General features: G+C 38.1%; 1 protein-coding gene across 1 annotated transcript in view; it reads left to right on the forward strand.

The window, feature by feature from the left end:
- LOC104374501 (lipoxygenase homology domain-containing protein 1) overlaps positions 1-15339 on the forward strand; it is a 191891-nt gene extending 176552 nt beyond the window's left edge. The window contains exons 52-58 of the mRNA XM_086609313.1: positions 3598-3752; positions 3885-3960; positions 6184-6262; positions 6486-6771; positions 8357-8435; positions 12476-12551; positions 15270-15339. Of these exons, the coding sequence (XP_086465439.1) occupies positions 3598-3752; positions 3885-3960; positions 6184-6262; positions 6486-6771; positions 8357-8435; positions 12476-12551; positions 15270-15339 (821 nt within the window). The remainder of the gene's footprint in view (positions 1-3597; positions 3753-3884; positions 3961-6183; positions 6263-6485; positions 6772-8356; positions 8436-12475; positions 12552-15269) is intronic.
- Positions 15340-15932: the final 593 nt, after the last annotated feature.

The raw sequence follows: 15932 nt of genomic DNA on the forward strand, positions 1-15932 counted from the left end.
AAAATAGCTCATCTCTGCTGCCTTTATTTCTTTCCACATGTATTTTAGAAGTCTTCAAGGAGGGATTTGTAACCACCGCAAAGAAAAAAACTAGGACAGTGGAAAAACATACTCCCCCGAATCTTTGCCATTTTATGTCCAAGAGAGCTTTAAGCAGCTCCACAGCAGGTGGCACACGTGGAGTTCAAAGTGATCATTTACACATAAACTTACTTGCAATTTATTGTGCAAAACAGATCTGCTTTTCTGGTGACTTTCTCAATCTAATTTATTTTCTCCTTGGTTTTCTTTTTCTCAGCTAAAAGCAAAGCCAGTATTGTGTTAATTGGAATGGAAAGCAGCTGATCATAATCACCCTAACCAGAAGCCATGTGCTGTTAAATTTCAGATACAGCTCTGTCGTTTGTAGAGTGCCTTAGTATTTAATCTTAGTTATCTTTTCCTTTTTTATTACTTGGGATTGTGATGAAGCATATGCTAATGGCTAATGAAAATAATCAAAACACAGTTGATAAAATACAGTGCAGACCCCCAAGATCTGGCTGTGCACACATGTGCCTTTGGGTGTATTATTGGGGAGAGGCCTCCAGCTGAGTATATACATAAATAGTTTCTCTTCACTGTACCTTCCTTTGAGATGATTATACCTCAGAAATCTCCAGGGATGAAAAGTTGTGCTCTCTCTCTCTCTCTCTCACATACAGGGCCGTACAGAAGGTGTATTTTGCACTACTGTAGGTTTTAAGGTAAAAAAAAAAAATTAAAAAGGTGAAATAAAAATGTATTATACTGCTTTCGAATAGCTGATTATTTCCACAAAGTTAACACTAAGCCATAACTCACACTGAGATTATGAAATCACTGGAATTTTATAAAAATAACGAACTTGTAACATTCATATATGTGTTATCCTTATTGTATATAACTTCTTTTCAGGTATTTCCTTTCATCTTTCTTCTCTCCAATCTATTCAGTACACTACAGAGACAAAAGCTTACTTGCCCACATTTGCCCTACAATGCTCTGATCCCACTACCTGAACAAAGACCACCATTTAAGCATTTTAGCCCTCTTCCCTTGCCTACATTATTCTCCTTCAATTGCCCTTATTTGTACTATGTACTCTGCAAGATCTATCCACTGTATAATCTGATCCAAAGTTCACTTAACTCAGTCTCTGGTTGACTACAGTGTGCCAGGGCCATGATAAAACAATAGACCTTACTTGCCTTGGCCAGACTCACCTGGAACTTCCAGCCATGATGGGCATAGGATGTCCATTTAATATCATGCCTGAGCTACATTAGATGTGTGTCTGTCTCCAGTTCTCTCTCTGACCCTGTCTTCTGGATGGATCCAGCGCAGGGCCACAAAGATGATTAAGGGAGTGGAGCATCTCCCTTATGAGGAAAGGCTGAGGGAGATGGGTCTCTTTAGCTTGGAGAAGAGGAGACTGAGGGGGGACCTCATTCATGTTTATAAATATGTAAAGGGTGACTGTCATGAGGATGGAGCCAGGCTCTTCTCACTGGCATCCAATGACAGACAAGGGCAAATGGATATAAGCTGGAACATAGGAGGTTCCGCTTAAACATGAGGAAGAACTTCTTCCCAGTAAGGGTAACAGAACACTGGAACAGGCTGCCCAGAGAGGTTGTGGAGTCTTCTTCTCTGGAGATGTTCAAAACCTGCCTGGACGCGTTCTTGTGTGATCTGATCTAGGTGGTCCTGCTCCGTCAGGGGGATTGGACTAGATGATCCTTTGAGGTCCCTTCCAATCCCTAACATTCTGTGATTCTGTGTGACCTTGGACCTATATTGTAGCTTTACTTTCAGTCCCATATCTGACCCTTTCTCCTGCTGCTCCTGTCTCAACCACCAAGATGGATTCCAGTTCTTTTTCATTGTTTGCTGCATTTGGGAATGTTGACAGCTCTGCCTGCCACATGCTGATGCTGCAGGACTGTTCCCCAGTTGGTGAGGGCACTGCCTGCGCTGGGATCGAGCTCAGCTCCTGTTTTGTCCACCCTTGTGGGGCAGTCCCACTCTTGCTACTCTCTGACACAGTGATCCAAGAAACAAGCCTTCCAAATGCAATACTTTCAGTCTGATTTTGGGCTGGTCCAGCCTCACTTCTCAAGTTTCAGATCTGAGAGACTGTGGCAAAACAGAGGTCAAGTAAAATAAAAAGAGGTCACTTAGAAAATCAGAGGTATAGACAAAAATAGCACTGCACAGATTTCTTTGTTCTATGCAGTGACCCACTCACTGCATTTCATCCATGATCAAATATATTGTTTCCTCTCCTGATTCATCTTGGTTGTAACACCACCCATCGTATTCCATACAGTCCTTGTATTTCATCTTTTCTCTTATATCTTACCATGCCATGATTTATTGTTCCTTAGGCAGTATCAATTTTTGATTTCCATTTTAAACTTAGCTGTATCCTCTAACACCTAGACTTTCAGTAAAAAAATACCTTTTTGGCACTGTGGATTTCTTTCCATACACCTGCTCAGCTGCAGTAGGTATGCAAAAGGATCTATTCTCTCTCTCCTGTTGCTGATGCTTGGGAAACAGGTAAAACCCACAGAACAGAGCTGGTTCTTGTACTGATGACCACTATTTTAGATGACCACTAGATCTGAAAGCTGATAATAACAGCTTGTTACCTGCTTTACTTGGACTTTGTCTCCTCGACTTCCAAATGATGTGGATTATCTGTTTATACACATAGCCCTATGTGGGATAAGTGTCTTATGATCTAAGCTCTGAGTCACATTCTACAGAAGTTTTCTGCAAGGTCAGGATTCATGCCTTTCTACCAGAGTGTCTACAGGATTAAAAAGGAGATGATAAGTAGGTGATTAGAAGAGGCAAACATTTAGAACTGTCACATCATTTGGTTCTATGAGTAAAATGTGAATGAACATAAACAGATGCTCTGTATATGCATTTACTTTTAAAGGTGTTCAGATGTTGTCACCTTGTCTTCAATTAAATAACTATAACCATTGCATAAATCACAAACAGCACAAACTCGTGGGTGACAACTGAAGCTGAGATAATTCAGAATTGTCTTCCTGGGCTCCCTCTATAGTCGGTAGATGTGCTCCAGCACAGTGAAGTTCAAAGCAGCAACTCAGGGGCTCTGAGTCACAGGCGAGAAGCTTCTCTCTCCATCTCTTAGATAATGAAGTCTGAAGTACTCATCTCCCTAGCTGGAGTTAGTCTTTGTAAAGATCCCAAAAATGATTGATGAGTCAGACTTATTAGGATTTTGTCTATTAGACATTTGACATTAAAATGAAAAAGGCAGCTGACTGCGGTAATTTTTTCTTAATACGCTACTGTTACAAACAGCATAAAGCATAGGCACGCTTTCCTCTAATTTAATGCAAAGTTGTCAGCATCACCAATATTAATAGTTACAGGACAAAATTAAGGAAAAAATGGAAAAAAATGGATATTTTACTATAATTTTAAAGTGTTTGAATTTTTAATTACATCTGTCTGCACATTGCTATGTTGTTAAACAGTTGCACAAGGTTGTGGCACAGTCTTAACAAGATCTCTTTCTGCTTGATATTACAGTGGTTACATATCATCTAACAGTATTTTCTAGAAATATTCTGAGTGAGAGAAATTTAGTGCATATGACTGCGTGTATATATGGCACTCATGGTGACACAGGGGACAGATCCCTTCTCCAATCGCTGCAGAATGTCCAGCAAGGAGAGGACAACGAGGTACTCTGTCTTAGAGCACTTTAAAATTTATCCTTTAGTCCATTCTTGCACTTCCTACATATTATTTTCAAATCTTCCTATATACTTAAGTAATATTGTTTAAGATTATAATACTGAACAATTTTATTTTAGTCATTTCTAGTTATCGTGGATGCTGTTGAATTGGGAGAAGTGGACAAAGTTGTTCTTTTGATCAGCAGTAAAACAGGTAAAGTACTTTTGCTGCTCTCTAAAGTCAGTGATGTGAATCACACAGCCAGCCTCCTGTTAAAGGCAATGAAATCACTGCCAGAATTAAATCCTGATTAATTTCCTTCAGCTATTTTTACTAAAATATAACATTTTTTAAAGCAAAATCCTTCATTTTGACACATTAAAATCCTTGGATCTAAAGGCTATATCGGTATTGCATCAAGAAAGTAAACTATTTCTTTCCATACAGTAAAGAAAACCAGAAAATTAGGATGAATAATTATATTCTGTGTTTAATATGTGATCTATTAATAAGTGTTCTAGAAGAATAATTATAACTCACATAAGAAACTGGTATTGTTTAATTGTCCTGCTGTGATTAAGTTATTTTCACTGTTTTCCCCACCTGTTCTGTTTTCTCCCTGTAACATTAGGAGGGGGATTTTACTCCTACTAGGCAATCAGCAGTTTTATCACTGAATTTCATTAAGATTATCATACCTTTAACATCTCTTTGCCTCATCTGTAGAATGGCTATCATGCTACTAAGGAAGATTCAAAGAATTGTAAAGTTTTTTGAAGTCCTTTAATAAAATTTGCTATGTAATTGCAAATTGTTACTTACTATGTATTACAGTTGACCATTTTCAGAGAGTTTTCTAGGAAAACAAGGGTTCTATGCTTGCACTTCATCTGCTTTTTTTCTTTGCCCATCTGTTGGCTCCTCATAACAACCTTTTAGACTCACCACTCAATTTCAACCAAATCTGTAGAAAGTCAAAGACATTTGGGCAGTAAAAGTATATGTACTGGTTGACTGGTCAACACGTCCTGTGTCACAGCACAACCTGTCTCGGAGGCTGGGGGCTTCAGAGGGGGCACGGTGTGGGCTCCAATTACTGTAGAAGGGAAGAGAAGGGAAGGAGAGGGGCAGCTCAGCCATGCTGCTGTTGAGGATCAAGGCATATAGCTCACCACTTTTTGTTTCCCACAGCTTAAGTTGTGAAAGTTAACTACAGCCATCTGTCTGACTGACAGTTATTGAATATGGCAATTGCATGTTGCCAAAGGGCACCACAGAGAGCACAACACGCAAAATTTTGCTGGTCAGATTTGAAAGTACAATTCACAGAGGAGGGACTTTGGGGCTCATTGGCTCTGTGTGTGTTATGAAGAGAGGATTGGGCAGATGTATGATACATTTCTTCCAAAGGAGTTACTTAGATGATAAAGCACTTCAGATGAGTAAGGGTGTCCATATTGTATCTAGACTTGTTTGGACTAAGACTAGTTTGGACCAAGACTTTGAACCAAAAATCCCCAAACACAAAAGCTCTTCAGTGTATAAAGTCAGCTGTGCCCTGCAGGACTGGTCAGCTCAGGCAGAGTGTTGCTCTAATGCACTTATACTTCTTTCAGTATCTGAGCAAGTTTTTAAGAGCAGATGGTTCGAGATCCCTTCCTGAAAGGATCTCTCCATTCACTGTCCAGGCAGGTCATGAGTGCAACACCATGTCCTAAATTCCTCCTCAGGAGCCTGAGCCTATTAACTTAGACTTCTATTGTTATAATTAGAGGAACTCGAACAGTAGTAGAAGACACTAGGATGCAGGGGCTGAAGGGACAAATAATAGAAGAGAAGGGAAAATGAATAGTCTTCATGACTAACTAGTGACAAGAGATTCAGGCTAGTGTTATAGAGAGCGTGTAGCTGAAGCCTCTAGCAGAAAATTCAAAAGGAGGTGTAAGTGAGGGAGCAATATTTCTCAAACAGCAGAGTTATACAGTAAGTTGCTGAATTTCGTTCATACCTGCCATCTAATGAGGTCCTCTTTGTGCTGCATGTGGAATGAAGCTCCAACCCTTTTGTCAACCAGTCACTGAGGAGGAAGCACCAGATATGTATTTCTGCTCCTCCTTCTCACATGTGCCTGCCTGAGTCGTGTTGAATCTTTTCTGCATGCCTATCCAAGGACAGTGAGGACAAAACTACTTTGCTTCACAAAGACAAAGGATTTGCTTACTCCTAAATTTCTAAGCTGAGGTTTCAAATAGGAACAAAACAAGGAATATTATGACAATTCCAGGATTTTTAAGTCAATTGTTGGTATTCATAAATGAAATCATAAGTAAGGTTTTAAAATAGTAGGAATGACATCATTCTATCAACAACAGATTCTACCCAATTCCTTGACATGCAGTACAACATTTTCACTATACTTTATTTCCTTCTTTGTAGACTGCAAACTGGATATTAAAAAACTGCATTTGAAAGAAGCTGTACAGGAGCATCCTATCTATGTATTTGAAGTGAATGAGTAAGTATATTACGTAGAGCTAGTAATTTTTTTGTGATTTTGTAGTATAATAGTTGAAAACACTGAGGGGGCATTGAATTAAAATGACTGTCACAGAATGGTTCAGTCAATGGTTATTTTTAAAATAAGTCCGGCTTTAACTATCCCACATAAATTCATAGGAGTTATTTGATTTAACATACGATTTACTTACCACAAAAACATACGTGGTTTTGTTTTTCAGAGTGATTTCTGTGGATGCAAATAAGCCAGAAATACACAGAGAAATGCCAGTATCTTTTGTCATTAGGGGAGACAAGCAAAAGAATGACATAGATAATGACTTACATAAAGAAGGAAGTCAAGCAAGAAATTTGACAGAGTATACTATTAAAGTATACACAGGTGACAAAAGGGGAGCAGGAACTGATGCCAATGTGCATATTATTTTATTTGGGAACGAGGAGAAATCTGAGGTATTTCAACTCTCTCAATCACTGGAGCATCAAGACCCCTTTGAAAGAGGAAAGGTGCGTACATAGATTTTATAGGATGTATCAATTTCTGGATGGGAAACTTCAAGCAAAGCAAAACTAAGTTAAAGCAAACTTTAAATCTATGCGAGATCTTTATGGAACTTAAGGTGTTTACCCTGTTTTCCGCATCACTAGATGAGATATAGTCTCAGCTATCTCTGTGTTTCGCCTTTTCACCAGAGTAATCAAGGGACATTTTAGTTGTATCTAGCTGACTCTGTTGCTCTGCTGTCTCTTAGTCCCAAACACATCATCATATTGCATCCACTCATCTGCCCAGTTCTGCGTTTCCTTGAGCTGAAATGCAGAGCATGCACTGCCTGTGCATGTGCATATATGTGCAACATCCCTTGCTGTTGCACAAACACTGAATATTGTGCTTGAGAATACATAGTCTCCTACATCCCATCATTTTACTTCGCCATGGAAACTGACGCTGTGAGCTTCACTGAATGTATAAGCCTATAACCAGATAAAATGGTATCATGCATATCAACCCAATTTTGGTATCCATCATGCTTTAGGCTATTCACAGGCCCCTAGTTGAGATACAGATATTTGCATAAGAATGCTGATTCTCTGTACGATGTCCTAGTACCTTAGCAGAATGTTCTCCTATTTTAATAAACATACTGCTCTGGCAAAGGAATTGCTCCATTTGCTCACCACCTGTGGAATGGAGTATAATCATGATTACCCTTATGTAGCAGGAAATAAATATGTTTTCCATATCTTTCTCCTGTGGATTTCTTGAAAGGTAATGGCTGAACAATTAAAACTCCAGTTAAAATATCTTCCTTATGAGATGTACCTCATTATCTCCAGCAGTACTACATATCTTTTTACGTGCAGTTGGTCTGAGTTTCTTCAGCCAGGATGTCTGTGAATATCTTCTAAAAGAACTTTACCCATGTATTGTCTTCCGTACTGAGGAGGTTAATAAATCTAGTTACCTATGGGAACAAGGAGCGAGTAATAGTCTTGAGTAGTACTTCCTTTTGCCTAGTACCACACAGGAGGTGTCATTGCTCTTTGAAAAAGAAGAGTAGATACATAGAAATCCTGCCAGCAATCCAGCTAAGTCAAAGAGTAGCCAGTGGTGTCAAATGGCTTATGAAAAAAGGGTCCAATTTATAAAAAATTCATAATATGAAACAAGGTAATATTTTAAATGAAAACACACAATATTTGAAAGAGATAACGGTGCATGTAGTGTAAGCCTTTATCTTTTATGTTCTTAAACATATGTTTACGTATCATATTCTGAAAACGTTTTAGAAGTCTATATCAGTTGAGAATTCCTAAGAAAGCAAAAAATATTTTTCCAGTATATGAAAGTCAGGAAAGAGGTAGGGATTGTCCTGTTATAAGATGAAAAGTGAATGTTTAAACTGAGACCCGTTAGGAAAGAATCTATACCACAGATCTTTAGTAAGGAAAATAAACTTCATTGAACGTCAGCCACCTATTTTGAATTGGTTTTATTACATTTGAATTAGTCTCAGAACTGACCTAAACAAATGTGTAAGTTTCCAGACATTGGTATATTATTTTTAGTAACTGTCTTTTAATATTAAAGGTTGATACATTCAAGATTAAGACAAAAAAATTAGGAAGCCTACATTCAATTGAAATTGGTCACGATGGGAAAGGATTTGGTGAGTATACTGCATGCATTCAGTAGCCTTATAAAAATTTTCTGCTTAAAGGTCTGCCTGACATTCAGAAAGGTTTTTGAAGTCATGCTACTGCTACAGTTACCTAATACAAATCTGTATACAAATGAGGTCAGTTTGACTGCTCTTGCTTACGCTCCCTTTGTCTCTGTTACATTTCCCTTGACTTTACCTTGATTTTTTTTTTCTGACAGAGATCTAGTTAGCATAAACCTCAGAAGGTTTTATCCTTCACACATTGCTTAGCCAAAACTCCTATTAGATGTCCGAAATAACATAGGATTGAATTTTCAAACCGCATTCAAAAGCTTTCCATTATCTAAGAAATGTTTGGGCAAGTTTGGCAATCTAGTCAAAGCATGCTTTAGCTCTCTCTGACACACATACAGCTTTTCTTCTTGTGAAAGCTAAACTACGAGGACAACACTAGTGTGCACCAGGTCTTGTCCTGATGTTGTTAGGATGTAGCTACAGTACATGCCCACACATGAGGATGAAAACTGTTTCTATGTACAGTGTATAACATATAAACTCTAAAACCTGAATTTTACAAAAAAATAAGGTGAGAGACTAGGGTATATAGTATTTTGAGCTTGCATCTAGTGGTGATAAAAGCCCTTACAGATCTGCAAATATATACACAGACTTTGCAGCCAATGTACAGCTTGAGTCAAAAAGGTCTGATTGTATTGAGATATTCTAGTCAGGTCTGTTTTGCTTAACCTATCTGAAAGAAATAGGATTAGGTTTAATAAAACTTGATTTGTCTAAGTGCATGAGTCACTCTAAGGTGGCAAGGGTTTATCATATCCAGGATGAGAGAATCATAGAATCATAGAACAGTTTGGGTTGGAAGGGACCTTTAAAGATCATCTAGTCCAACCTCTGTGCAGTAAGCAGGGACATCTTCAACTAGATCAGGTTACTCAGAGCCCTGTCCAACCTGACCCTGAATGTTTCCAGGGATGGGGCATCTACCACCTCTCTGAGCAACCTGTTCCAGTGTTTCATCAACCTCATTGTAAAAAATTTCTTCCTTATGGCTGCTCTGAATCTACCCTCCTTTAGTTTAAAACCATTACCCCTTGTCCTATTGAAACAGGTCCTGCTAAAAAGTTTGTCCCTATCTTTCTTATAAACTCTTTTCAAGTACTTAAAGGCTGCTAGGAGGTCTCCCCGAAGCCTTCTCTTCTCCAGACTGAACAATTCCAACTCTCTCAGCCTTTCTCCACAGGAGAGGTGCTCCAGCTCTCTGATCATCTTTGTGGCCTTCCTCTGGACCCACTCCAACAGGTCCATGTCGTTCCTGTGCTGAAAACCCTGGATGCAGTACTCCAGCAGGGGGTCTCACCAGCACAGAGTAGAGGGGCAGAATCACCTCCTTGGACCTGCTGGCCATGCTTCTTTCAATTGAGCCCATAATACAATTGCCTTTCTGGGCTGTGAGCGCACATTGCCGGCTCATGTCCAGCTTTTCATCCACCAGTACCCTCAAGTCCTTCTCTGCAGGGCTGGTCTCGATCCCTTCACCCCTCAACAGGTATTGATACCAGGGATGCCACAACTTACATGCAGGACCTTGTACTTGGCCTTGTTGAACTTCATGAGGTTCACACAGGCCCACTTCTCAAGCTTGTCCAGATCCCTCCGGATGGTACCCTGTCCCACAGGCTTGTCGACCACACCACGCAGCTTGGTGTCATCAGCAAACTTGCTGAGGGTGCACTTGATCCCACTGTCTGTGTCATTGATGAAGATGTTAAATAGTACCAATCCCAGTACGGACCCCTGAGCGACACTACTTGTCATCGATCTCCATCTGAACATTGAGCTGTTGCCCATTACCCTCTGAATGTGACCATCCAACCAATTCCTCATCCGCTGAACTGTTCACCCATCAAATCCATCTCTCTCCAATTTAGAGGTAAGGATGTTGTAGGGGACTGAGTCAAAGGCCCTACAGAAGGACAGATGACATCCTTAGCTCTTCCCTTCTCCACTGAGGTAGTAACTCCATCGTAGAAGGCCACTAGGTTGTTCAAGTAGGACTTACCCATGATGAACCAAGCAAAATTCTGCAAATGGTAGTTCTTATTTAGGTAAAAGCTGAACAGGTTTTTTTTCTGACTACCTAGTCATGCTGTACATGTGACGGTATTGAAAACTCAAAAAGAAAAAACACCAAACCTTTTGAAATACCTATAATAAATAAAATCCTCCTGCTGACTTTCATCTCATTCATGTTAGCTGCTGCACCTGCACACAGTTCAACTTAGAACTGATCTGGAAGGGAACTCCACACTGGCAGACTTTTAACGCTCTGACTGTTTCACAGAAGTCTGCAGGGGAAATAAAGGCTGAACTTTCATTTTCTTGGTCCCAAACTATGAACAACATGATCAGCTTTCCTCTCTGTCCTGATGAACATCACATAGTTGCTAATACTGCCTTCCTAGCACAGCTGGCGTGTGTTCATTCGTCTTATGTCCATGACTACCTTCCTCTAAATTTTTCTCTGAAATTATCTCCAAGTGCCTTTTGTCACATCAGCTGTAATCCTCACAAGCATCCTCAAATATAACACCTCTGTGTGCTAATCTTTCCTAGCTGCCTCTAGATTTCTCCATACCTGAAGATTTCAGTGAAGTCTGTAGGAGTTTTGTCAATAAAGGATAAAGCATTAGATTTTAAACTTTTCAAGAGAGCAAACATGTCTTTATATTCATGTGTAAAGTGCCATGTAAATTTGAGAGACTGTAAATTTTTATTGCTGATCATCTTGACTCTGAATTACAGAGATTTCATGAAAGGTCATATATTCCAAGTAGAGTCTATGATATATTAAACCATTCACTAGATTTCATTAAAGGAGTTCCAAAAGTACGTCACAATATCAATAAATGACTCTTGCGAATTGAAGATGAAAAATGTAGACACCTTTGTGGCCTAGTTATTCTAGCTAATTGTTTGAAAATGCCCATGAAAGGTGAGAAACATCACTATGCCCTTATGTTTTATCTAAATTGCTACAATTTGCAAATATTTTTATATTATATTTTTATCCTACTTACAAATATTTTTATTGGTTTTAGCCTACTTAGTACTTTGTCCAAATATTTTAAAACCAAAATAATTTGCTAGAATATAGTATTTTATCTCTAGGACATGCAAAGAATACCAAAAGGTTTTCAACTAGTAGCAATATGATCCTAATTAGTTTTTAAATATTGTCATTAAGTGTTCGCATTGGCAAACATGACTAAAGATGCCAGCACAAACACTGTAGCTCTATGATAAAGTTTTATTTTAAAAATTTTCATATTTTAATATTCTATGAAATAAAATTCTACAGCCCAATAATGAAGGTATTTTTCACACAGCAAACCAGGAAATTATAGTAGGTATTAAATACATTCTTAAAGCTAAAACAGATATGAGTGTTGGCCTAAATGCAATTGCTATTCTGAATCACTTCTGCTGAGGAAATACGGATATGAGCAGCATTCAGATTCACCACTTGGCTTATATATATAAATATATTAATTAGAAAGGAGTAATAGATTTTCTGTTTTCCTATTGTTTAAGAGCTTAGGTTACCATTAAAGAAATTACCATTAAAGTCTATCTGTTCTTACTGTTTGGTGGACACTGAAAATCAAAGCCCACTGGGGTGTACTTCAGAGTACCAAAAAAGGGCAAAATGGAATTTCAAGAATGTATTCAATATTACCATGCACTCTGTTTCATTTGTGTTATTGCCTGCTCTGTTCAATGTGGAAAAATGCATTAAGTTGTAATATAAATTTTCCTTTATATTTTCTGTCAAAAACATCAAAGACTTTCTCTGTAAAGTTGAGAGAAGTTAGTAGTAATTTGAATTATCTATATTTCAGTTTTATTATTGATATTGAATACATGTGGAAGTATTGAAACACACAGGGTTTGGAAATTAAATCAAAAATCTTTCTTATGCTTTATTTTTGTTTTGCTATATTAAATTTGCTCCTTTTTACCTTCTACAGGAAGTGGCTGGTTTCTGGAAAAAGTAGAAATCACAGATTCATCTAGGAGTTCAGTGTATTGCTTCAACTGTAACAGGTAGGTAGATCAGTTCATTATCACTCTGTAGGTGTTGCTTTCTTTTTAATAAGAATTAGTAGCAGTCTTTTTAGCCTCTCAGTGGTTTCCTAAAACAGTAAGAATTTTTTAACCATGCTATGTTCCTATCAGTCCATCCCCAGTAACTTTTGAACCTTTTGGCCAATTTCAAAATTATTTATCAGAAGAATATTTAGAGGAAGTCACTATATTTTTCAAAGTTATTAAAACTGGATGACTGTAGGAGGGAGAGACACAGTTTAGTGCCTTTGCCAAGAGAAGATATTAGTATGCCATTTTCAAGAGGTAGAAGCTGTCTGGTAAACCATTACACATGTATTAGCGCATATGTAGCTCTGACAAGCACATCACGGGTATGCAAACAGGCATGGGAGGGAATCAGAAATATGGGATTGTGGGAGGATGGAAGGATATGGCAGTATAGATACAAATCTGGAGAAAAAGTAGTGGGTTTTTATTTTATTGTCCAAAAGCAACATTAAAATCCTTCTGTTTCAACGTCTGCTTAGTATGGGCTTAAGACATATTGAGCAAATGGGGTAAAGATAAAAGAAACCTTTTTACAATGTAATGTAAGAGGGTAATTATCTAAATTTAGACATTTATTTGGATATAAAGGTCCTGGGGTGAAGGGCTTCTAATATACCAAAAGAAGATCCACCTCAGTCTGCATCAAACTGAAGCAACACACCTCCAGAAGTTGGAAATAAAATTTAAAGGTGTATTTGGAGTGACTATTCACTACAGTATACAGTTTACAGCTTAAAGCATTTCAGAGTAAACAACAGAAGCAAACACATTCATGTCTTCCTAAGTGTAAAAAACAGTTTTTTAATGCATCTGGAGAACAGAGAAGTGTGAAAACTTACAAGTTCCCCGTATCTCGAAAGAGGGATTTTGCCTGGTGGTCTGAAAACCGAAATGGTAGCCAAGAATATTTAACTTTATCCTTCTCTTAAATGTTTCTGTAAACTTAACAATTCATGGAAGCCAAATCCCAGTTGAACCCAAAAAAGCAACATTTTTTTAGTTCTTGGACAGTGAGTTGGACTCTACAGCCTAAGTCATGAAAACGTGTAGCTTTTACCAAAGTCAAAAACATTGAATTTCTTTCAACACATTAAACTTCCCTCCATTAAACTTCTTCCAAAGATGTGCTTGGGTACTATCTAATCTTCTAGATACCTAAATTTAGGTTAACGGGCATCAGCAAAAGTCCTTAGACCACGATATCACCCAGGTGCACAACATAATCCATGATGTGATTTTGAGTCAATGTCATTTCATCTCTTTTGCTTGTAAGAGTTCTCGGACCACATCAGTCAGAGGAAGATTCTTGAAAAAGACAGCTCGCAACAAACATTTTTTTTTCCAGAGATTTTTTCTTTCCAATTTTATTTAAAGTCTAATGGTAAAAACACAGAGGTATGTAAGAGATCCATTTGGAGCAAGAACTTGAATCACATCATTGATGTGGGGGAGTGACTGACACAGGTTGATTCTAGTCTGCTGACTAGGACATTTAACTGGGACCTTGGAAAGTTAGATTCACCTCCTTACCTTAACGTGTACCTACTTACTCAAAATACAAGAATTTCAGTAGAAGAGATTTAGGAGGTCCACCTCAGAGTGCTCAGTGACCCAGAGGTTGTGGGGCACTCCTCAGATGCAGGAAACTGTACGTTCATGTCCCTGTTCCAGCTCAGACATGGAGCTTCTCATCTCATAGCCTACTGCATAAGTGGGGAATGGGTTCATTCTCTCACAAAGAAAAGATTCCTCTGATACATATGCTGACTTTAGAAGATATTCATCTCTAAGAAACCTGAAAGGAGGTGGGCATCCTTTACTAACTGTTTTAAATGCCTGTTGTCTAGCTTACATGTCACACCTTTCCTTGGCTCTGGGACTTCCATAAGCAATTTTATCTGCCAAGATTAGTTGTGTTTCAGCGTGAAGCTGTTTAGCTTCAGCCATATCTCCCAGCTATTCAATGTTTCAACTTCAGTTGTGAGCTACATTAACGCTGTAACGGCTGGGAATCCCTCCCGTACTAACTCCTTAGTAGACAGTACATCAGGTAGTCTGTCATAAGCCTTGTAAATGTGTTAGAAGCTTTTTAACTCACTTTGGAAATTAATATCATTGCCTCCATGGTTCCAGTTAACATCAATCTACTTGAGCTTTGGACTCAGGTCTATTTCCCATATAGTTAAATAGTAAAACCTCCATACGGTCTTATAGAGCACGGATCAGGCTCACCATACAACTCAGTATTTTGTGAGCTGACAGGGAGATATGAGAAATAAAGACTCCCTGGATGGAATACATGGACAATAACCTGCTACAGGTTTCCTTACTTTAAATTGTGGACAATAACCACAGGACAGGTTTCCTTACTTTAAAATATCCCAATTTTGTCCACTGAATGAAACGATCTACTTGTCACCTATACGACCAACAAATAAAATGAATGTGTATTTTATAAAGTTAATTACACTTTTAAATGATGAAAATATGGATACTAAAAAAAAAACCCAGCACTATTTTCTTCAGGATGGTTACTGCTTCTGTTTAAACCAGTGTAAAAACTCTCCTAGAAATCCAAAGATGCAGAAGTAGGCTCTCATGATTTGTCTGTTTGTTAAGTTTTATATGTGCGGTGTCTCTGACAGGTTTTTATGTTTTTCCCTTAAGGTGGCTTGCCAAGGATGAAAGTGATGACCGCACTGTAGTGCAACTTTATCCACAGCTGCTTGATTTGTGATTCTTTCTGAGTGTGTTGCTTCTCCAAATTCACGCTAATTTGATTTACTTGTGGTTTATAATTCTGAAGGTATTGTAATTACTGTGAAGGAATGTCAAAACAATGCATTAAAAGCATCACAGTAAATGAAACATGTTTAATGTGAACATTGTATTCCAATCCTATTAGAGATACTCAAAAACTTTGCATGACTGAAATTTAGAAAACAGAAATTTAAATCTGTAACATGACTCTGTGGACTTGATCTGAGCATTCATAATGGTAGACATATGTAGTAACATACTCAAACATTTTTGTTGCAGTAATAACTTGTGAGTAAGTTAAATTTAGCTCTTGTGTCAAATCTGTCAATATTTATTAATTTGATAAATGTTTCAATTTCAACATTTAATAAAATTTAGATTTTCTCAAAATTATTTTCCAAACAAACTACACAACTCTCCAGCCTCACCATATATTGCTCCCTTTTTCTATAAGACCATAACAGAGAGCAATAAAGAATTTGTTATTCAGGAGTTCACCCTGTGTCAGTAAGCCTCCCACTGACATTTGATTGTAAAATCTTGTAGCTGAGCCAGAACCTCAGCTGAGAA

This window comes from Tauraco erythrolophus, chromosome 3 (genome assembly GCF_009769465.1).
Source record: "Tauraco erythrolophus isolate bTauEry1 chromosome 3, bTauEry1.pri, whole genome shotgun sequence".
Classification (NCBI taxonomy): domain Eukaryota; kingdom Metazoa; phylum Chordata; class Aves; order Musophagiformes; family Musophagidae; genus Tauraco; species Tauraco erythrolophus.